The sequence below is a fragment of the Protopterus annectens genome, chromosome 15.part0 (genome assembly GCF_019279795.1).
Source record: "Protopterus annectens isolate FY-2018-M chromosome 15.part0, PAN1.0, whole genome shotgun sequence".
NCBI classification, from domain to species: Eukaryota; Metazoa; Chordata; order Ceratodontiformes; family Protopteridae; genus Protopterus; species Protopterus annectens.
In genome coordinates this window covers 648,362,200-648,386,902 of record NC_056749.1, presented here as the reverse complement: position 1 = coordinate 648,386,902, position 24,703 = coordinate 648,362,200, and the positions used below count along the sequence as shown (strand labels likewise).

The 24,703-nt window shown below is 36.3% G+C and overlaps 1 protein-coding gene across 1 annotated transcript in view; it reads right to left on the bottom strand.

Moving 5' to 3' along the window:
* Positions 1–24,703, bottom strand: part of DOCK11 (dedicator of cytokinesis 11) — a 1,858,863-nt gene that overhangs the window by 1,210,988 nt on the left and 623,172 nt on the right. The window contains exons 19-21 of the mRNA XM_044057487.1: positions 16,297–16,389; positions 5,685–5,808; positions 535–635 (exon numbers count right to left, since the gene is read on the bottom strand). Coding sequence (XP_043913422.1) covers positions 535–635; positions 5,685–5,808; positions 16,297–16,389 — 318 coding nt within the window. The remainder of the gene's footprint in view (positions 1–534; positions 636–5,684; positions 5,809–16,296; positions 16,390–24,703) is intronic.

Genomic DNA, 24,703 nt, shown 5'->3' with positions numbered 1-24,703 from the left:
TTCTTTATTCAAATTAGACAAAAACAAAAGTTTCAGATTCAAAGTAAACTTCTTGTTCACTGTATACATTTAGCTTCAGAAACAACTGATGTTGCCCTTTTCATGATATGTACAATATCTGCTTAGAAATAAAAGTAACTGTGTGTTGTGGTTTTGAGGCACAGTATCAAAATGGCCTGCTTAAAATTTCATATTTGTTGGAAGAAGCAGTAAAGTAATACCAAACTTTTTTGTTGTACTAACTCATGAAAACAAACAACTGTTCATGGAAGGCCAACATTCAAAGGAATAATGTATTGCTTCAAAAAAAAAAATGACTAGACATTAGCTATACTAGATGGGGAAATAAGATAACATCCCACTATTAAATAAATAATTGTAACATTCCCTGGGTCAGTTAGGCTACTGTACTTGTATAAAGCATAAGACACATTAAAACAATATCATTTTACTTGTCCAAAGGAGATACAAGCAGAAACAAAGGACATCAATTTAGGAATGCTTTTCTTTTAAAAAAAATTGTTCTGCACTTACGTGATTAAGATACCCAGAAGGAAGATTGGCAGAAACAGGTAACTGCACTTCAGAAAAAGCAAGTCTCCCATTTTTCAGTAACTGAAACCAGGCATATCCAACTGTAAGGATAAGAGAGAAGAAAATTGTTTTTGCACTGCGGATAATTTTGAAAAATACATCACTTGTATTATTAAACTCACAAAAACAGTTACACTCTTAAATATATCACCAAAGTCCTTTTTACAAACTGTACAAGTGAGACTAAAATCGTCCCTCAGCACTACCTTAAGAAAACTTTCTGAACTAGATTTATAAAATGTAGTTACCCACTATGATATCAGAAGTAGCTTTCAGACAGCTATAAACAAACTTATGAATTTCTCTCCACTGTAAATTCTCCTTATAAATACCATAAGTAAAAAGTTCCTGGAGAATTTGGAAAAGGATCCTTCCAAATGTGAAATGATATAATACAGATATGAACAGGATCATAGGAAGTTACTAGGCTAATGGCCATAGGGCCCTTAGAAGCCTAGCCAAGTTCTACTCTTATTTCCATGATCAGCACTTATTGCCCCTGTCCAAGAGGGACACGGGTAGAACCCCTGGGGTGAATTATGGTTAAACATCCAATCATTCAAATTGCTTTGAAGAAGGCCAATGAGGTGCTCTGTTTGACATGAAGTGGGAGTCTGTTCCGAAGGTGTGGTAACCTTTGGGAGACAAATCTGTCCCTCCAGCAGGTTCTATTAATGTCACATACCAGGTTAAGGTCTTTAGAGTGAGTAACCCGTGTACCATTTTACTTGCAGACATGCAGCATTTCCAATAAAGCAGGGTCAGAGATAGCCTTATATACATGGCAGAGATCGCCTCTGAATAGTCCATATGAAACAGAATAAAGTGATGGTAATATCAGATGATCCAAGAAACAGAATGATGACTAAGAATCAAAAGACAGTCACAGAAAACTCTATTCTGGACTGAGAGAAACATAAATGGAGTTCTTCTGAAACATTTAATATATTTCATGAACCAGTAAAATGAAAATGCCACAGTTTTATTGGTCCTATGGATTAAAGGAGCAAAACAGAAAAAGAAAAAAACAGAGTATACTGTTTAAAAGACTAACTACATCAAAGGGTTTCATTGGTTTTGTCCTAATAAACTTTTCACCAAAAGTACAACTTGGCTTTAGAGACAGAGTTTGTATTCTTTGGGAGACGGTGGCAAGTTAAGCTTGACCACTGAAAATCATCTCTTTTCCTTATTTTATTTGCTGTCTTTTACCTTATATTCACTGATGATATTTCTAGCAGTAGTCCACTGACACAAAGTACCACACAGTCCCAGTACTACAGTGTTTTTAATGGGGTCTACTTTAGAACAACGAACATTTGAAATATCGAGCACTCACATGAGCGAATATTTCAAACCTCAATATTGCTATTTTTTTTTTTTTTTTGCACTAGAGTGTGGATCAAAATATTTGCCCTTTCCTCACTATAACATGATCTTGGAGTTGGAATATATATTTAGCGGGAGGTGGGGGGGGGACACAGCCCCCCACAATAGCAATTTTGGGTTTTGGAATATTCACTCATATGAGCGTTCGAGACATTGATCTTTCATTTTTCTGACACAGACCCTTTTAATGTGGCCTTCAGCCACACATTGAACAGGCCTGAGTAGGTACAGCAAATGTACAAATCACTAAAAAGGAAACATACATTTTTATCTGCATGACTATTAGTAAGATTTAATTAGTAAGAGAAATTTGTAAAAATATGTGCCTTAAAACAGTATTTTTATGTAGAAGTATTAGTTTTTGTATGTCTACACTGTTTTGGAACATGTTTTAAATAATGTGAAAAGTCATGAAATGTGTGTACTTGTATACAAGTAAGCATTAAAGGGAATGGATTCAAGTCTGCTGAAGTCTCAGTTTTTAATTTTGTGTGTAATAAGATAAGTGCGTAATTCAGTTTTAATAAAGTTCTAAAGGCTGCTGGACAGTCAATAGCTTTGTATCTCTGGATTCTATTACCAGCTTGAGAAAGGTGTTGTTTTAAACTGGAGTCAGAGAAGACTTTTGGACTTTCACTGAAATGCCATGCAAGTGGATGTTTGAGAAACAGCAGCCTGGAGCTGAGCCCTTCCAAAAATGTGGCTGCTGAAAGTTATCTTGGTAAAGGAAAACAGATCTTCTGCATCTGAAGAGTAACTGCCATGGTGTTTAAGAATTTCATAAACTTTATTTGCACTGATGCCATCATAAAAGGCAGCCTTTACAACTGAAAGGCTTCTTGAGACACTCTGATTCCAAATTATGCACATTCCAGGCTATTACAAAGTAGAAAAAGTGAGTGAAAAATTAGCAATTTAGGATTAGATTTTCTGTAATCTAATGGGGGCCTTACATCCCCTGATTTTTTGTGGACCAAGAAGGCACAGACCTAAAAGTTCAGCTATGTCCAATGAAAACGTAAGCACTTTCAATTCAATGTCAATGAAACTCCAAGAACGAATTCCATTTGTATAAACAGTCCCATTAATCATTTCATATCAAATAACCTATGATGTTACACCATTTAAAACCTATCCATTCCCTTGTATCCATATATTATCATAAAATAACATGAGTCATAAAAGCACACATGCATTAAGAAGGCTAAAAGTTTATTCCTATTGCAATTTAGCAAATTAATTTTAGCACACTGTTATGTGCTATCTGTCCACTCAAGCCATGTCAAACACGATTACAGGTAGATGTTCCCTTTGCTTGAATGGCATTACTCATATCATCTGTTCACTTACCAAATTTTACATTACTATAAAAAAATTATACTTTACATTTTTCACATTATGCTACCTGTGTTAATGCTGGTATAGTATACTTAGCTCTATACCACATTATGTGGATAAATTTGAACACAGTTTCAGAAAACTTCTATATGAGAATCACTATGACATTAGAAAAGGTAATGTGAACAATGTGCTTAGCAAACTGGCCAAAGTGTAATGATTTTATATAGTTTAAATTCTGTATAATTAAAAAGGTTGATAAGAATCCTAGAGGCAGATGTTGGAGGAATGTATAGATTATAAGAAATTATTAGGACAACTATTGCAGGTAGATATTCCACCAAGCTTGAATAGACAGATAGCACTTAAAAATATATGTTACATTTTATGATAGTATATGGATACAAATGAATGGATAGGTTTTTAAATGGTATAACATCAGAGGTTATGTGACTATTGAAATGATAAAAATAGATTGTTTATATGAATGGAATTAGTTCTGAAGAAGTCCCATTGCCATTGTGACAAAAGCTCTTAACATTATGTGTGTTGGATTGTATTAATAAACTTTTAGGAAGCCTGGACTAAACTACTACTGTTCAATTAAAAGTGCACTGGAACTTAGAAAATTGCCACATTATTTACATGACTAATTGTATTTTATTTTATTCAACAAATTGGTTTTAAATACCATTTTAAATCAGTTGAAATTTAAGTGTATATTTTGTTTCCATCATCATAAATACATTTTTTCTTATTTTTCTTTTTTTCTGTTTTTTTTTCCACTTTATTCAAAATGATGTGTAATAACAATACTAACTAATAATACAATTATATAGGTTTTTAGGGTTCTTGTACACAGACCTGAAGAAGTCTAAAAGGACGAAAGCGATCTTTGTTAACAATAGGTTATAAAAATAGAAATTGATTTTTACATGCAAAATGTATATGTAAATATTTATATATATTTTTTTGATTGCCAAATGAACTAAGGTTGATATATTTCCAGCCATGTAGTATATTGTCTTGGATAAAATCATAGACTTAATAATCTACTTAATAATTTGGTTAAATAAGAGGTACCACATCATTATATAATTTTATTTAAAGTACATAAAGGTTATATATTATTAAGACAGCTACTAAGTAGGGCAAGACCAGCTCGAATGTCACACTGATGGGGGAAGGGATGTGAATTTAACATGTGTACCAATAACACTTTGTTTTACAGCACAATAAACCACTCCTATGCCTGATAAAAAGTATACATATACATATATATATATATATATATATATATACATATTTAGAAAGCTTGTGAGGAAATTATTACTCTACTTTTGTTTTACTTGGATCGCTTGTCTGTGTACTTAATAAAGGATTTTCAACTGGAAACAGACTGCCTGCCTTGCTTGGACTACTTTCAAATACTTAATAATGCTGTACAATTATATATTTTCTATTATTACTTTTTGTTTTGTTTTGTTTTGACTTAAGACGAGTTTACGTTCGCTACTTCTACTACTATTGTCTGATTTGATTAATATACAGTGATTAACTAGAAATATATGGACTGAAAATCTTCCACACAGAGAAGTTTCTTACACTGTTTTGTTTTTGGACCCACTACACTTTAGTGGGTTGTTTTCAGACTTCGGGGATACCACGGAGATTACTTGTTTTTTTATTAATAAACTTGCTAACAGTGTAGTAACTGGTCTACGATTGTGTACATAAGATTAAAATTCTCCTAAAGTCATTCATGTTTGGGTTTCTTAGGTATGAGTTTTGCTACTGCTTGCTTCCATGGTGTAGGGTTTACATTCTATGACAGTCCTAATGAGAGAAAGGTACATGGGAATTATAACATCTTCAGATGAAAAGATTACAAAGGATATATCTAATCTCTGGAATCATGTAATGCCACTTATAGACAGTCAATGACCTAGCATTGTTAACTGAAATCTGCTGACTTGTACCTGTCACTTTTGGTTCATATTTTCTATCACTCATTTTCTGTTGTCTCCTGATTGTTTTAGCTCATATCCATTTATAATGAGAATCACAGCCTCACTTTCACTTATTTAGATACTCATCCTAACAAGCTAGTTAACGTATTAATTCCTCCTAACTTTGCTTCACAGATCTGTCTTTTCTAAATGAAAACATTCTAACTTCCTCTAATGAATCTTTACAATGCTTCACTATATTGCAATGGCACCATGAAATTAAATCTTGGTAGGTTAAAAAGTTTATACTGACAGCTTATTTGCTTTAGAAAATTTAATGTACAAATGGCACAACTAAATGGAGAGAAATCTACCGTGCTGTGATACAAACAGTTCAGGAAAATAATAACAAACCTTGCATTTCCACTGCATCCTTCTTTTTGTTTGCAGGTTTTGTGTTAAGTTCACAGCTGACATGATAAAATGTGAACAACAGATGATGCTTTTCATGAAGATATATTGGCAGTTCAATTTTAATCTGAAATATAATTAGTACAAGTAAATTCATAAAGGTGTCTGATCATTCATTTCATGCAAAGTACAAAGACTTCATAAACTACTGATAAATGCATGTGATGAATACAGAAAAAAGGTGCACATTAGGAAATAACTTTTTACAAGAGGTTACTAGTTTTAAATAGGTATATTTTTTGCAAATAATAATCAAGGGCTATTTAAAATTCAAGCTATGCTTACCTATCCAGCTTTTATTTTATGCAGTTTCTCAAAGTGGTTTCCCCATGATTTTCATAAGGAGAAATAAAAACATATTCCTGTTAGGCCAGTAACTCATCTCAGCTATGACGTTATAGTCTAAAGCTCGTTAAAGATATTTCTTTTGTATAATGCTTACAAGATTACTTAATTGACCATCTGTTTTGTTTTAATTAACATAGCTAACATCTGATAATCAGTTAGTAATGTTGCGGAATTAAGTACAACATCACGGAGAAGACTGGGGGTACATATGCCAGCTAGGGCATCATGGTAATTATTTGTAATACTGGCAGTATACAATAGTGGCTGAAGTTATAAAGCTTAGAATACATTGTATCCCGCAGGTTTGTTTTTGAATTTCCCAACATCTACTCAGATAGTACACTACTATAAGCAAGTTCTTTAAACCAGATCAAAGCTCCTTGGCTGTTCCACAAACAGTTATGCTACAACAAAATACCTAACTACCATACAAATTCAAACTTACTTATTATAAATGTACATTCTAACCATCTATGACAAATATGTTCACCAGAAGTTATGTCCAACACATTTATCTGTCATTACCATTAAATAGCAATAATGACTACAAATATATGGTGCATATCCATGGAATATTACTTTTGACAGGTCTGTTAACTAAAACTGAACAAACAAATTGATTTTTTTTTTAAATTAATGAATCTTAAATTCATATCATTACTATTCTGCATATAAACAATTAATATACATGCTGGTGGCTTTTGTTCTGAGAAACCAAATAACTAAACTCGAAACCTGATGTATGGAATGAGGTTTTTGAGAACATTCTTCTAGATCTCCCCATGTGTGCGAATCAAACAGCAGTCTGTGTGTACGTCTGTATGTATGGGGACTGTGCAGAAGGTTCGGCAAATGCGGGAATTTTATACTTAAATGCCTTCTGGGGAATGGAGAATTTCCATTCCTTGGTGGGTTTTGGCACTGGCATAATGTCTGTTTACGTGCATTAAGTGTTACAAACCTTTCTTTATATGTTTTGATGAAAAGAAAGGACAAAGCTGGATCATGCTGTGCTGGAATATTATACTTGTTTGCAAACGATAGTAAGTGCTGTAATTATTTATACAACTGTCACGAAGCATTAAAACGTACCCTTTCTGAGCTATATCACTACAGTGGAAATTCACCTTTCCTTGGGGTTCAGCATCCTCGGAGGTAATTGTATTAAGTAGGTATGGACAGTGAAGTTCCCTACATGGAGGGTGTGAGAGGGACAAAAACATGATTTGAATTTCACAAAGATCTGCTAGTTTTCCACTATTTTTAGAATTCAAATTCCATCCTTCACACTGAGGACAAGAAACATATTTTTAATTAGCAATCTTATGCGTGAGCTTAAATGAAACACTAAATAAAATAATTTGCTAGCATGCTGTGTTCATGGCTTGTTCTGCTCAGATGGTAACCAAATAATTACTTTATCTAAATAATGTCATTTAGAACTTCTGCCACTACTTTTCAAACAAGAAGACAGTACATTTCTTGGTTTTGATTTTTCAATTTAGCTACTTTATCACTAAATTAAATTACAGACTAGAACCATAGAATGGGACCTCCTTGATCTATTTGTAGCCCATTTTGCAGCCTTAATGTTCAAGAATCATGCTCTCTAAACTTATTTTCCCAGTAATGTTAATTGCTTATATCTGTCCTCCACATAAATGACATTCCACTACCAAATTCAATGCTGATAAAGTTCTTCACATAATGGTCTACGAGGATGGCATCCCCTTGGCAAAATACTGACTTCTTAATATGATTTATGGCAATACACCATGTTGTAAGCAAATATATGAATTATCCACAGCCCTGACAAGACATGTCATTATACAATGGCATTATGTCTAAAAGGAAACATCTTACCTGTTTAAAACAATGCCATCATACAACTCAAACAAAATTAGTTTTACTTGTACACAATCATGCAAATTAGTAACTTAAACAAATGAAATAATCCGACGGAAAGACAAAACTATTGCTTTATTCGACCGTACCCAACATTAAGCGCTTTCATCCACAAAAATTGGACTTCTTCAGAATATCATAAATTAAAATCAGTTACAATTTAAATACTTCTTGGCACCAATCCCACCTTGTATTTAAATTGTAACTGATTTTAATTTATGGTATTCTGAAGAAGTCCAATTTTTGTGGATGAAAGCGCTTAATGTTGGGTACGGTCGAATAAAGCAATACTTTTGTCTTTCCATTGGATTATTTCATTTTTTTGTGCATCCTGTTCGTGACACCAGTTGATGCTGAGTCTTTTGTTTCTTCTGTTGTTGCTTCGGCTGGGGTCTATTTGGTTATGTTAACTTAAACAAATGCTATGCATGCCTGCCTATTAACAAGTCACCAGATTTCAACTGACATGAATTCGTGAACAGAACGCGTGGACAAGGTGAACTTGACAAATGAGCAGTAGTAGATGTGGTCTGCGTGGATTTCAGAAAGACCTTTGACTTGGGCCTACAAACATGGATGATAAGAAACCTGGAGGAGGTGGAATTAGGACCAAGACTGAGAAACTGGACTGCTGCTTGGGTGACCAATAGGACACAAATTGTTGTATTTTAGAAGATGATGTCAGTGTGATGAACTACTGCATAACCTCGCATGCTGCCAGCAAAATCTACATGCTGGACAGGGACACTACAGACACATGATTTGTGCCACTGCTTCCAATGTACATGGGACGCTACAGTCACATGATTTGTGCCAATGCTTCCAATGTACATGGGATGCTATGTGTCACATGATTTGTGCCACTGCTTCCAATGTACATAGCATGCTATGTGCGTGAAATCTACATTGCTGGCTCCAAACACTATACAATAAATGACTGACTTTAAAGGAGCCTGGTAAATGTGTACTGCTCTCTTAAATAATACTCAAAACCTGCCATGCCCAAATAAGTTTTACACTGTATGAATACAGATCAAAGTTATAATCACTGGATCCCTAGGATCTCAGCCACTGAGCAGGGCTTTCAAGGTTTAATATCTCTAAATGCTTAGGTGTTTTACATACCTTGATGGGAATGTACCCATTCCTATGTCATGGCATAATTAAGGGTCATGAAAACAGTAGTGCTCCTTTCTTTGATGTTAACCAAGAGTGCTCTTCTCAGCAGCCCAGAATTCCATCCTCCCGCAGGTTATATGAGGTTACATGTTTGGTCACGCATTTTAGTACAACTATAAATTATTCTTTATTAGTCTTGTTAATCCTACTGCTACTACTGAAACTGTCTGGGCATCTTTCTTCCACATAGCTCTCATTTCTGCATGCAAATCCTGGTATTTTAAAAATTTCTTCTTCTTGATATACAAGGCACTGCAATCACTGGGTATAGCAATTTCAATGATCAACACTACTTTCGTCTTTTTTTCTTGGAATGCTATATCTAGTTTTCCTTGCATCTGTTTTTTTTTTTGGTAATGGATGATCTCATGTGATATAAATTTCATCATTCGTGATAACACTTTGCGGACCACGCTTACAATACTTTTCCACTCCTTCTACATTGCAGTGTCTGTACAATACATAATGCATTAGTCTTGCTGCATTATTGTACCTTTCAGCGCACAGACCCTACACAATCTCGCCAATAGTAACTGAAACCTGGTCAAGATGTCTTCACACAGAATCACACACAATATTGTTTAGGAATGATTAGTGATGTCCCCCCAGTACCCAAACCCTTACTTTGTCTTTATGGGAATGCTTCCACCAGTTAGATAGAACGCTACTATATGAAAGCCACAATTAGTATTTACCCTGCAATAAACCAACCATTAAATATATGTACATTAGCAATAGCTTTATGAAACATAAAAGCCAACAGTTATTAGTTTGCTGTTCCAGTGCATTTATCCTGAAGCTAATAAATGACTAAAGAAACTCTTTAAAGAAATAAATAAAATGAATCATTCTACTTAATATATTAGCAGCTTTAAACTTGCACAATTAAAAAAAAAGGGCCCATTTCCTTGATGTCTAGAATTCACCTGCCCAGGTAGTTAATCTCCATGCTGTTGTGAACCAAAATAACTACCACTGTTCTATGCATTACTTAATACAGACAGTCGACTACTTGGGAGACAAATGAGAAAACTTATCATAGGGAACTTTGTAGGAGGATGACTTATTGGTTATCAGGTATTTTTGTGGTCTATTTTCTCCTAAATGTGTGAAGGTGCTTAGAAGAAGGAATAAGAGGATTATACATGATAATAGAAACAGAAAAGAAATAAATTACAAAATGTACTGAAAAAATGTCTCCAAAAACCTTTGAACACTTTCATCGCTTAATTGAACAGACTTCATAAGAAACACTTCATAGAAAATGAACCTTTTACAAATGTTTTGAAATCACTTACACCAAATTAACTTGCATCATGAATCCTTAAACCAATATACAAAAATATTTACATAACACTAACACGTCAAAAATATATTAATTGTCACATTATACAAAAACTTCATAATGTAATAAATTGATTCTTCTTTTGTTTGGGATACATTTTTTGCAGTGTGCCTTGTAATTTATTTTTTTTTACTTTTCTTTATATTGGTGAAGTAGAGAAAAAACTTTAGTTCTCTTTTAAACTTCCAAAGTGATCTAGAAAGCTCAACAAAGTGGACACTGGCCTTAAAGGTGGTACAGCTCCGCTACACTGTCCTGTACAGTCAGGTTTCCGCAGCTATACTTCTGGTCAGTCTATTTGTCAGGATAAAGTTGCATTGGGTTGCCACAAATGCTCTCTTCCTTTTCAACTTGTCTTTGGGCTCATGCCGTTGTCAGTCCACTTTTAGAATACTGTTTCCACTTACTCTCTTCTGGAATCTCTTCATTCCTCATTGTCTACATATCACTACTCTAGAAACTCCTACTACTGTTTAAACCACCTCTACCGCAGCAGTAACTGCTACTCAGTGCCTCCACAATTTCAAAATATGACTTGGTTAAAGGTTTTTAGTCTTTAGTTACTCCCCAGATGAGTTCCTGTTTTCTAAATACATTCCATTAATACAGCGGAGTGTTTAGACATGCATACACTGTACAAGTCACATATCTCACTCCTTAGGTCCTCTTTGTTTTCATCTGCCCTTACCAAACCCAGTGTCAGTTCTTTCCTATTTTTCCTACCCTTCCTTAATTACCCTACTCATCTACAAGTTATGCTATAACTACATATTCTCCAGTTAGCGCTTGTCTCAAATGAGCTGGAAAGTAGCTGTCTGCCTTGCACTCCCACTAACAAGTAACGCACCGTGCTAATCATCCTCCCCTTCCAGCTCTTTCCCGGAAACATGTTTCATTGACCTTAAATGTTTGATTTCAGGCATGAATCTATAAATTTTATACAATTCGTAAACAGGAAATGCATGTCATGACTGGTTGGCTAGATCATTATACATCATTCCAACAACATTACAAATGTTACAGGCTATTCTATATGCCAAATGGCCAAAAGTGGAAGGCAGTCACTGTAAAGACAGTCAGGTGGGCTAGGTCATTATAAAACATAAAACTCCAGGTTTAAATGGCATGGTTACTATTACAAGTAGTTGAAATCCAAACCTTTAAGGACTTAATCACTTTTATCATATATATATATATATATATATATATATATATATACACATATATATATATATATATATATACATATACATATATACATATATATATATATATATATATATATATACATATATATATATATATATATATATATATATATACACATACACACACACACACATATACATACACACACGTGTGTGTGTGTATATAATATATATTTATGTGTATATGTGTATATATATATATATATATATATATTTTTTTTTTTTTTTTTTTTTTAATAGGTACATCATTTATTCACATATGAAAGGAATGTAAGTAGAGAATATACTGGAGATTTTTAATGTGATGTACATCATCATCTTCTTTCGGCCTTTTCCAGTTAGGGGTCGCCACAACGGATCATATGCCTGCTCATGATTGGCAGTGGAGTTTTATGGTGTCGAACTGCCAGCCCGGCACCCAACCTTCCACGGAAGGCACACATATGCACACACCCATGCCTAGGGCCAATTTAGAGTATCCAATCCACCTACAGCATGTCTTTGGGATGTGGTAGGAAACCGGAGCACCCGGAGAAAACTCACGCGACCACAGGGAGGACATGCAGACTATGCACAGAAGGCAGTCCAGCTGAGAATTGAACCGGAGAACCTCTTGCTGTGAGGTGGCAATGCTAACCACTGTACCACTGTGGCCACCATTTAATGTGATGTACATACTGATTGGTTATTATTTGCCATGTGGAATATAAGGTATCTGTAGTTAAATGGATTTTTAAATGACTGTTTTTAAACACTTGATGAAGTGTTAGCAAAAGCTGTTTGTTTTAGCTTGTGTTTTTTTAATAAAAGACTACATGGCGATTTTGAACAGTTTTGTTTTATTTCATTAATCATCATTCCAGCAACATAGCAAAAATCTGCCAAAGTGGGATTGTGATCTCTCTTTTCCAGCTCTTAGTATCCCTGTATACAGATATATTGATAAATTTCCCCCAGATGTTCAGTGTAATTCTTTTACTGAAACAGACCTCTCTCTCATTCCACGAAATGTCATAACTAATGTCATATGTCATTGCCACCCACTATTCATTTTTCTAATTTACAGTGGCACTTTTTTGGTTTCTTTCCTTAATGCTGCAAATTTCTTTGTACCCTTTATTGCTATCTTTTATAACAGTTATCTAATATAAAGACAATACACAAAGGCTCACTCAGTGTTTTTCTTTGCAAATTGTCTTAGCAGCCAGGTAGCCTTAGGTTAGGTGGCACATATTTATTTGTGATTTTAATTTCTGTAGCTATTATCACATCTCTGTAGCAACTAGTTTGCCACAGCATCTGTTACTATTTATCCTGATGCAGTTATGGTAGGAAAGCCTCACTTTACACATATCGTAATACTGTTAAACATCCACAATCTCAATAAATATATAATATAAAAGGTTGACGTCAATAGCTGTCTTTTTCTTCTGTTACTTATTGGTTGTAGACATATGTTTGATTCCAAGTTTATTATTTACGTGAATTTCTATCATGTTGTGTTAAATCCATACAGTTCAGTACACTGCAATATGCTTTCATACAACGTTTGCATTTATATAACAGAGTAAGCCCTCTAAATTGGAAATTAAGACACCTGTAATGCATGCTGTCTTGTGACAAATTTTGTAATGTTTTCAAAGTGCAATTTCAGACATATGCCATGTTTTGTGCAATCTTTGTCAATTGCCTTAATGATTGTGTTGTTTTGTTATATTCCTACCTTCACTGATTTGTCCTTGTGGCTCGGTGGCTGAAAAAGGTCCCTGGTCCAGTTCATTTACCCGGTTCACACAGAATAAATAAATGCAAAATGTCTGTTAAGAACAGAAATGAAAACAGCACTAGGTGCGAAACATTATTGCACCAAGATTTGATGGCATCTGGTCTTGGACCAAATCCACATAGCTTTTTATCCGTGCACTGGATAAACCACTAATGCATATCAACATATTACTAATTTTAGTGCAAATGAAGGCTGTAGATGTATGCATTGGCCTTCCAGATGACTCACAATTTCACTGTTAGAAGGAAACTTACTGCTACCTACTTGTTACACTTTCTTATTTCTCTGGGAACTTGTTCTGCAGGAAACGCAGAGGCATTATAAATGTTGTTCACAAGTCTCCATAGGGAAAAAAGATAATTTGCTGTCGAAGTGTAAATGATATAACCCAAAGGAACTAATTTATTTCATCAAGTACTGACTTTGTTAACTCTCTATAGGCCAGATCTGTGACATGGAGGGAGAAAGCCCTGTGTTGCAGGTGACCTGAGTTCAATTAGCACATCTGGCACCTGCAGGAGCTGGCCAGAGAGATTGGTAGTGAGCAGCTGTTACCAGGGATGATGCCTGGCTTGCCACATAGGGTGAAGCTTTGAAGGAACAATAGGTGTTATCCAGGAGAGACTGAGTTAGCTGAGACTGCACAGTCAAGGGGCTTAGAACCCAGAAACTGAGGGGAATTTGGCATGCAGTGGCATTTTCCCCCTCTGGGGATTGCAACAGCAGACTCACCAGAGCCACTGAGTATGGTCTTAGTGGGTTAAAGGGTAGTTTACCCTCCTAAACCTTCAAGCTGGCCTGCTTCTTACCAACCAATTCTTAATGAGCATGGACAGCTTATCAGAACTCCCAGGCAGGGACAATTGGGCTGTAGGGAAGCCCAGGTGTGCCCAGTTCCTTTGGCCCTAGAATGAATGAAATAATTGGATGTTAGCACTGAGCAATTGGGCAAGATCAAGGGGAGAAAAAATGCTCAGCAACATAGCTGCCAGTTGGCTAAGACTGTAGCTGTGCATGGGTATTGGGGAGGGACAGTAATTTCCACAGTTTTGCCCTATCCTCTACAGAGGTTAATTATGTGCCATAATTCAGATGTGCTTACTTGCATAGCTTCAGACACCGGCCACCCAGGAAGGAGAATAGATGGCTGTGCCAGACAGTGAGTAGGTGAAAAAAAGGTAAGGGGATGGTGGATACCATGAGGGATATTACAGTGTGGGTATCACAAAAGGCATACACTAGCAGCTTCATGTAACCAGAAATATGATGTGTATTTCAGGCATTATAAGAACATTATTCCACATGGTGTGCCTTTACTAGGGTTATGGGGTGGCCTGACAGAGATCAGTTTAAGTGACAGGGTGTTCTGGGATGGGGGATAAAAATGGCATTTCTCTGTCCCTCAAGCAGTTGTTAGTAAGTAAATTGCAAGCCATATTGTGTGTCTGCAGCTTGCTTGCTAAACACCATAAAAATAGCCAAGTAAGAAGTGTGCTCCTTTTTGCAGTTCTTTAATTTTTAAGTATAAACAGAGCTAGAGAAAATAGTGTGTGTGTGTGTGTGTGTGTGTGTGTGTGTGTGTGTGTGTGTGTGTGTGTGTGTGTGTGTGTGTGTGTGTGTGTGTGTGTGTGTGTGTGTGTGTGTGTGTGTGTGTGTGTGTGTGTGTGTGTGTGTGTGTGTATGCATTTGAAAAAGATAGATGCGATCAGTAGAAATAATAAGGAAAGTATATACATCACATCTTCATTTTGTCTCAAACCAGGGTTACACATGCATTCGGCATTGTCTTACATCTCAGATCTAAATCACGTAAGTTTAATTCCAGCTCGACTGTTACCCAGCTAGAACATGTCAGATGCAAGAAAAGCACAGCTGTAAAGAACAAAACAGACAAGTGGAAAATGAACATAATGTTTGCTGTTAGGCTCATTTAATTATCCCAATATACATGGACACCATTTATAGTTATGGAAAAAAAAAAGTTTCATTGTCTTGATTTGAAGTAGCTAGAATTAGATCTGGGACCTTCAGTGGGAGTTATGGTCATTACCACTGTTCCTGTATGACCTTTTAATACATTTATGTATAAATGAGATGAAAACAGATTCTGAATACAGAACACCGAATAAAGCAACTGTTGTTTTTTACAAGTAGAATATATAAGGAAAAAGGCAAGTTACAATGAATAACTGTTACCATTAAATGCCAAATTTCATGAAATCTTATGTTTTCCTCTACATAATTCAGATTCAAGGACTGTATCCCAGAAAAATGGAAAATCTTTTCTCTTCAATCATGCATGAATTGGATTCCTGTCTATCCACTCAATGGCTTCAACTTTAAAAAAAAATCAAAAAACAGTTTCAGCAATCACAAAATCATTCTTTTATGCAGAGGGCAAACATCCCTGCATCCTCCAAATTAGGAGAGACCGAACCAGTTTCTAAATAACTCTGAGATCACATAAAAATGGGGAAAATTCAAACTTCAAAGTCCCTTGAGAGTTATTTTCTGAGATTACACCTCAACCGAACAGCATTCAGTTTAAAGACATTCAGTGGATTGACACATTCCCCATAAATCATATATGAATATACTTCATCAGTCAAAGGAGTCTCAGTAGAAAATCAGATTTGTTAAAGGTTGCACAGTAGTAAGAAATGTGTATCACAAATATCTTTGTACAACATTTTGAAACTGCAAAAGAAAACAAGATGATCGTTTGCCATTACCTGAAGGTATAAGAGTGATGGTTGTGCGATGAATAAACAACGTATTACTTACTTCATCATAAAAATCTGGATTTTGGTTATGATGTGTTACTGCAGCAAAGGCACTTGTGGTAAACAGAGGTCCTCCAGGCTTCCCATATATATTCTACAGTAAACAGATTTATTATAGACTATTAGTAACAAGGTGTAGATATATAGCTAACATTGCTACAATGTGATCCAATTAATCTCTTTTTGAAATCACTGTTTTATAGCACTCATCAATGTTTTAAAGATATATATTTGTATGGATCGTTTCACATCTCAGTAATTTACATATGCTTACAATGCCTTCCAGTTAACTCATCATGTCACAGGTTATCACAGTTGAAACTCACTGAGTCAAAGAGATTTTCATACTCTGTTTTTTCTAAAAGTAAAAACTGCAATGGCGTGGGACCAATATCCCCGTAATTATACAAACTCTAGGTCACACAGCATCACCAGGGTGCTTGCGTGGTGTGAATGTGTGTGCATCCTGTGATGGTCGGCTTCCATACCTTATACATGCTGCCTGCAAGATTAACATTGCCTCACCTATGACTCTAAAGTATGAGAAAATGGATGAATAAATTAAAGTGAGTTATGAATATGCAGACGATCGAATTGTTAGAAAAAGGCAGATCAGCTTAAGTCAGATGGAATTCTCAAAATGCTATAAAGTACAGTAAGTTAAGAAAAAAAAAACAGGCATAGTTACAAAGCAGTTTTCCTGAATCATTAGCACGATGATAATGCCATAAGATTTAAGTTCTGACTAAGAACATCCACTGCAACATAATACTGAAAAGGAACAAATAATATCAGCTGTGGATATAGTACAAACATGATATGTAGTCATTTTGCATATGAACATAAAAACAGAAGCAACAAAAACTAAAAGGGCAAAGTCACATATATGCAACCATTAAGCATGCCACACAGGCTCACTTCATAGGTAAGAGATTCCATGTCTCCTTCCTGGGCTACCAGTGTTGTAACAGTATTACTTCAATACTGGCTAAGGTTACAACAGGATGCTAAATTAAAATGAAACGGTAAACTCTCAACTGAAATAATGCGAAGATAGCTTATGTACCAAAAAAATCTGTTTTGTTCAGTCATTGATGGTGTTTACAAAATAGCATCAGTCACTGAATATCTACAAAAATACACTTTTCATTTTTTTATGTCTGACTTGTATCTTTGCTCCTTATTTAAATGTGTCTGTATGTAAAAGGGCATGAACCCATGCCTGAAAATTATAACTAACTAAAAATATAAACCAAAGTTAAGGACGACAGCTTTTTCATTCATAAATAAAATCTTATACAGTGATTTATGCTTTATGTCAAATAAAAGTAAAAAGGATGGAGCTTATTTAGCAGAAAAGGTATGAGAATGAAAGAAGTTCTGGGCTGGCTACAGTTTCACCAAGAGTTTCATGTATATATGTTTGTATGTATCTATGTATGTACAGTATATATGTATGTATGTATGTATCTATGTATGTACAGTATATATGTATGTATGTATGTATTTATTTACTTGTTTATTCTTGCTCTTGTTCTTATTAAGCCAAACTTCTTAATTTCCCTTCCCCCGAACCATAACATGACCCTGATCCAATGACTCTCATAACTGAACACAGTCATCTCATTTGTTCCATGAAGGCAAAAGGCATCAGCTACATCACAAGGAACAAGGCAACTAGTACAGATAGCAAGGATGGCTAGAGATACGGGAATTATAGAAGGAAATGTCACAGGCAGGAGGAGTAAGTGTAACCAAAAGTTAATGAAGGGAGCAAAGCCAGGCTGAGAATGGAATGGGGTTTGTTGAGAGGAGGTGAGTGACTAAGAGTCCTGATAAGAAAGATAGGGGATACGGATTATAAAGAAATGAGAAGAGGTGTCAAAGCTGGTCAGCAAAGGGGAGAGGTGAATGCATGCCACAGTGAAAGCACTAATGACCAGCAACTGAAGACATTAGGGGTAGTGACAAGTAGAACCAGGGAGATGGCAGAGGGATCCCTGGGTACGAGGTGGAAGTAGCGTCCTCAGAAGTGCTACCTGTGACAGCAGGGAGAAGAGGATTTGAGACTTGTAAAGACTGGCCGTAGCAGTGCAGGAATCAGAAAGGCTTGCAAACAGTAGGAGGATGGGTAAACCACACTGGCCCACATGGACTTAACTTCAAGATCCGTCTTAGGTTCATGGATACTTGCTAGACAATTGATATCTGAGGATCATAAGAATCACTGCCTTATATTCCACCTGGTAGTTTTTAACTCTTACATTTTGTTTACAAATAGCCCAGAAGTGAACAAAAGAAAAATATGTTGGGATATTTACTTGTTGCCCCTATCCATGAGGGACATGGGTACTAAACCCAGGGTGAATTTGTGGCTCTCTAGCCACTCATCCAAATGACATTTGAATAGAGTAAGAGGTACTTTGCTTTATGTGGAATGCAAGACAGTGCCATAGAAACAGTATTTTTGGTCATACTTACCTGTCCCTCCCACACGTTCAGTCTACATTGCAAAACAGACGGACACCCCTTAAATGGGTATTTACTCTACCACTTGACTTGCGAATGTGCAATAGGTCTCACAGGATAGGGTCTGTTGAAGCTCTATACGAGAGGCAGAGGTCATCCATTAGCAGTCTGTATGATGCACAGAAAAGTGACAAGGTTTTGAGACATTCTGCATAGTTTTTTTTTTATAATTAGGCCCTTGTTTTTAGCGAGGAAGCACTGTATTCATCCCAGATGTGCCAAGGGTTTGGACAGGTACATACTGAAAAGGGCAGTATATTCAATGACCAGCCTAATGAGAATTGGGTGCAGTGGCATGATTACATCCCTAGACCTGGACAGCAAACCTCTACATAAAAGCTGTACAATGAAAATGTACTTCTTTACAATAGTGGACACATGCTGATCAAAGGATAGTTCATTTTCCACATATTTTCCCCAAATCCGTGACTATGGAATTAAATTTCAGGAGTCTATTGTCAATATTATAGTTACAAGGAAAGTCATGCTTGGTGACAGATGTGTTTATTCACTTGGCGTTTAGTTTTAGTACATAGCTTTGACATCAACTATTAGTTTTGAAAAGCCCTTATGGAGTATTTTGGTGTCCTTTGGGGAGTCTGTGGTAGTACCAAGTTTACAATCATCTCCAAACATGGTTATCCATAAACCCTTAATATTTGCCCCTTTGACTACAGAGAAGTAAATGCCAAAGAGAAGCCCAAGGACTGAACCCTTGTGTACACTGCCAGTGACAGGTCTATTGGAGGTGGTAAAGCTGTCCACTCTAATTTACTGGTTCTACTTGTGAGCCAACTTGCTATTCCATTAGTTGCACTAGGATTTACATTTAGCTGGGTAAATTTATCTATGATACCCAAGTGTAGGATAGTGTTAAAAACCTTTGCAAGGTCTAGATATGTGGCGTGTGCTCATTGTTTCAGTAACCTTATCAAAGGAGTCAGTCAGGTTAAGTAGTAAAGATCTGCCCTTGACAAAATCAGTCTGGCTTGGGTTGAGACAGTGTACCTTGCCTACATCTTTACTTACTAATTCCATAATGATCCTTCAACCTCTTTGAGAAAAGAGATGACTATTGCTGTCCTCCATTTACTTTGCACAAAGCCAGGAGATCTGACAAGTCATGTTCTAGTCAGCCCGGTATGTTATCCGGCCCCATAGATGCAGTGTCCTTGGCCTTGGATAGCACCTTCAGGAATTGTTCTTGGGAGATTGGGGGTGTAGATGTGAGTATGTGATCTGGAAACACAAGGAGAGGAGGTGAAGTTTGAACTAAATTTGTCTATTAGATGACTACGTCCTCTGGTTCAAAGTATGGTATATAATTTACTGTTCTCTCTCTGCAGTGCTGGGCATTGATTCTGATGTTTCTATCATAGTTAAAGAAGGTTTAAGCTTATGTTTTGCCTGAATGATATTTTTACCTCAGATTTGGCTTTGGTTGATTTCACTAGCGTTCAGAGTTCCTCCTTAAGTTTACTAACAACATTATTGGTATCTTGACAGTTAAATTTATTTTCTGTGTGCAATGAGTTGTTTTCTTTTATTACAGAGCTTGTTCATACTAGGGTCCACCATAGGTTTTATTTTTGAATTTGGCATTGCATTTCTTTCTTGGGGGGGGGGGGGCAGATACATCTACGCAGCTATTTACCTGTGCACAAAATTTGGTGATAAAGGATTCTGCATAACCAGTAGGGTTGTTAATAAGAAAGGGGCTTTTCAATTTAGCTAGGTCATCACTCATTTTGAGTAGATTAGCCTTAACATAATCTCTGAATACCAAGGTATTGGAAAATGCTACCAGTTTCACTCTTATGATGAATGTGAGCAATTTGTGGTTTGATTTGACCAGGGAGAAAGTTACAACTGATCATGAGCAAAGCTGTTCCATGTTGATAAGGACCAATTTCAGGATTTTATCACCCCTGGCTGAGGTATAGACTCACTCTAGTCCAGAAAATTTGTATTGACTGGGCATACATGTTTGAGGGTTATAAATATCCCAGTAAATGGGGAGGTAGCCGAAGTCTCCTAGGAGAATGGTATTTGGTTTAATGTTTAGGAACACCATACTTGTTAGTTAGGCGGTATAAAATGAGAGGGGGCATATAGTTAGCTATGAAATGATAAGAGGTTTTGTTAATACTAAGGCAGATATGGAGAGGTTCAGGTCATTACATTGTCTAATGAGTCTGGAAGTGAAATGGTCTTCTAAGAATATGGAGACACTGCTAACCTTAGTGCCTTCATCTAATGTGCTGAGTCTGTACATGTGGTAAGTACTGAAACACACACAGATGGAGTGTTCTCACTGGTCTTGAACCAGGTCTATGTGATGGTGCACGTATCGATGTTTCCCAGGATAAGGAGTCCTTTTCTGGAGTGAAGTTCTTTTGTTAAGGATCCCAGCATTTAGCAGCAATACCTTTATGTTATCTGGATTCTGTTTTGTTATGTTGGAAGCTTTTGAAAACTGATGTTGCCTAAAAAAGTATTATGGAGGGTGGATAAGGATTTAGTCAATATATAGAAAAGTCTTGGGAGAAAAGATGCAGACCATCACAGTTAGGACTGTCTACCATCTCCTCACAAGCTGATATATATTGTACTCCCTTCAAATGACACCAGAAGATAATCTTTTGCTTATACTGTGGCATCATTCCAGGTGATGGTGAAATGCTGCTCAGGATGGGGTTCATACCTGCCCTCAGACATATTCCCGGAGCTTCTTTAGGTCTCTCTTCATGTATTCCAAGGAGATGCATCATAAGTCATTTACACCCACTTGCACTATGACTGTGATATATGCGTTCTTATATTGCAGGGATTTGAAGGCATGTGCAATGTGGCAAATCTTGGCACTGGATAGGCAGTTGACTATGATCCTCTCATTACATATTCTGGTGAGTGGTGCATCACAGTGTCTCTATGGAGTTACCTATGACTATGTCATTAGTCTGTATGGAGGTTTGCCTTATCGGCTTTTGAAATGAGGCAGTATGACTCTTTGATATACACTTCATGTTGGAGGCTGCCTAATTTTGAGTTTGTAAGGCTGCTGCAGGTGCTTGTTCATTAGGTTACATTTAGGAGGGCTTTGTGGGTTAGGTACGGTACTTTTAAGAACCTCTATATATTTAGGATTATATGTTTGCTCTCAGTTGCATGTGATTGGTTTAGTGTGATGTTGTGTGGAACTGACAACCTGCTTGTTTGTAGTGGATTCATGTCAAAGCTTTGCCTCCAGTAGCATTAAATAACTACATTTCTCACGCATTGTGTCTGTTTAAGAGGTGGGTGTCAGTAAACATGAGACAATTCCTATACTGTCTCAGGATGCCATTTAAACCAAGCAGGATATAGAGACAAAATACAAGCCCATGGTTCCAGGTGCTTACTAATATGTGCTGAAGGTGGAGTAGTGCTTATAAAGTTTGGTGCACTTTTACCTGATGTGCCAGCTGTCTAAAATAAACACTCTAAAGTCCACACGTGAAGAGTAATATGCAACAGTGGAAACCAGAATCTTTTTTGCCCAACTTCTGACTATTTAAATACATAGGAATTTGTGAAGTAGGTTATCTAGAAAAAGTTAAGGTTCTAAGTATCTGCATCTCTGCAGCTAAACAAGGCAAGGTTAAACATGGCCGTACATTAAGTAGTGCTATGCACATTTGGAAAGTTCATAGCAGCACAGAAAAGCTAAAAAAAATGACAGCTGTACATATTCAAAAACAATACACTGGCCAATAACAAAATGACACTTGTCAATGTTCTGCAGCAATCAAAGGCCTAGGAATGGCCAAGTTCTCTCTTCTCCCAATACAGTTAACCAAATCAACTCTCAGTTAGACTACTAATAATCACCAGAAAAATAAAAAGATAGTATAGTAAATTCTGTAAGTACACAAAATGTATGTGTCCTGACTTTTGTAAGTCTGGAATTTTAGTCAGATCCAGTAGAACATAGTCAGAATGCATAGCTTTGCAGCTAGGTGTACAGCATCTCATAGCAAATGAGCTCTGTGCTATGCAAATGTGAGAAATTTATACTATATTCATAAGAAATTATAAATGATTCAACACTGTCTTAGTTCTTCTACACTCCTCTGCACTTTGGTTAAATTAGTTTTTATACTAGTTTAAACACTAGTTTATAGCTTTTACAGTATTCACTCCATCCAACAGTTGGAGACTCTCTTTTCCAAGAAAGAGATCTCCTGTTCTCAGTTTGATGCTGGCAGTTAGATGCCACAGCAAGACATCAGGTGGGTGCTGGGAGTAGTTTACTCTTTACATCCTATGAGCTGGGCTGCTGTGCTAAGGTAGGGGTCCCTCAGCACTACCCAAGGATGAAACACCATGGCAACATGAGCCACTATGTCTTATAGTGGTATTATAGGAAGACAAACACACAACATATCCTCTTTTGTTTTTGATGAAAGGACAACCTGGAATAAGAAAAGCATAAGCATATGGTTTGACTGTCCCACCACCCATAAAGTTTCCTCTTCTAATCAATGCAAGGAACTCAAACACACGTTTGTGAATAGGATTGCCCAGAAGAAGCAGATATTCTCCCCTGAATTTGCCTACAGAGTATTACAATGTGTCAAGTGTGAGCTATATAGACTGATGCCTTTATGAGTTCATGAATCTTTTATCTAGGCAACCAACATATGACAGACTAGTGTCTGGCTTCATAAGTTAATTCATCTTGTTTTCCTGTCCTTATGTTGTAGTTGTTTTGTAATTGCTAGATCAATTATTTTCCAAAATGTTCATTCATCACCGAGGACTGGGTTTTTAGTATCTTTATTAAATTAATCTTTATTAAAAGAGGTTCTGGTAACCCTGACCCTTAAAAGGCCAATGACTGATCCATGTGTGCTGGGGAAATTAGTGCCTCATCTGTAGTCTTCATATCAAGGTAAGGTTATCGAAAAAGTTATATAAGCATTGAATGTCTCCTTAGTTCTGCTCAGTCTGCTTTTTGACCTAGGGACAGTACTACCACAGACCTCCTGAAGGTGAGGAATCAGCAGCTATATTTCATCTTGGCCATTTGTTCAAAGTTATTAACTAGACATGCTGTCCAGGAAACCATAGATGAGCCTATCCCAATTTCTCAGTTGCCTGTCTAGTTAAGTGACTTGCTCATAGCCAAACAGTAGGCAAATGGAGGCTGAGAGAACCAAATGCTGGACTACACAAAGGAACTTATAGTCTTAATCCTCAGCAATGCCATTGAATTCTGCCCCCATGATCTCTTGGTAGCTTTTGACACTATGAACAAAGAGATCCTGACCGAGCAAATTAATTATTATTGTGTTTTAACTGGCACCAATCTCAAGTGGCTTTGTGGCTCTTACCTTCTGGGACACTTCCAATGGGTGGAATCTGGAGTTAATTCTTTTGGATCACACCCCTTTAGAATGTACAGAGACCCTGGGATCCATATGGGCCATATTTTGTTAACCTACATTTTTGTTTATTTAAGGTGATCACAGAAGGGAGTGATATTCATTTAAAATCTTAAGGTAACAATAGTCAGCTCTACCCTTCTTTCAGACTGTCACTCAAAACTAAGCTTCAGCTTTCATTTAGACATCTTATTTTCCATCTTAAAAATATGACCCGACTCAAATACTTTATTTCTTCTTCAGGCCTAGTGACACTCATTGTTATAAAAGTAAAACAACTACAACACAAGGACAGGAAAGTGAAGTGAATCATTTAACTAGAGGTCATATGGTTATGTGAACTTTATTACTGCACATTTTCCAGACAAAGAAAGTAATTGCTGTCATGAAATGTTTTGCAAGGTACAGCTATCATATCTTCTTATTTGTTTTCAGTGTAACTTATTTAACTTG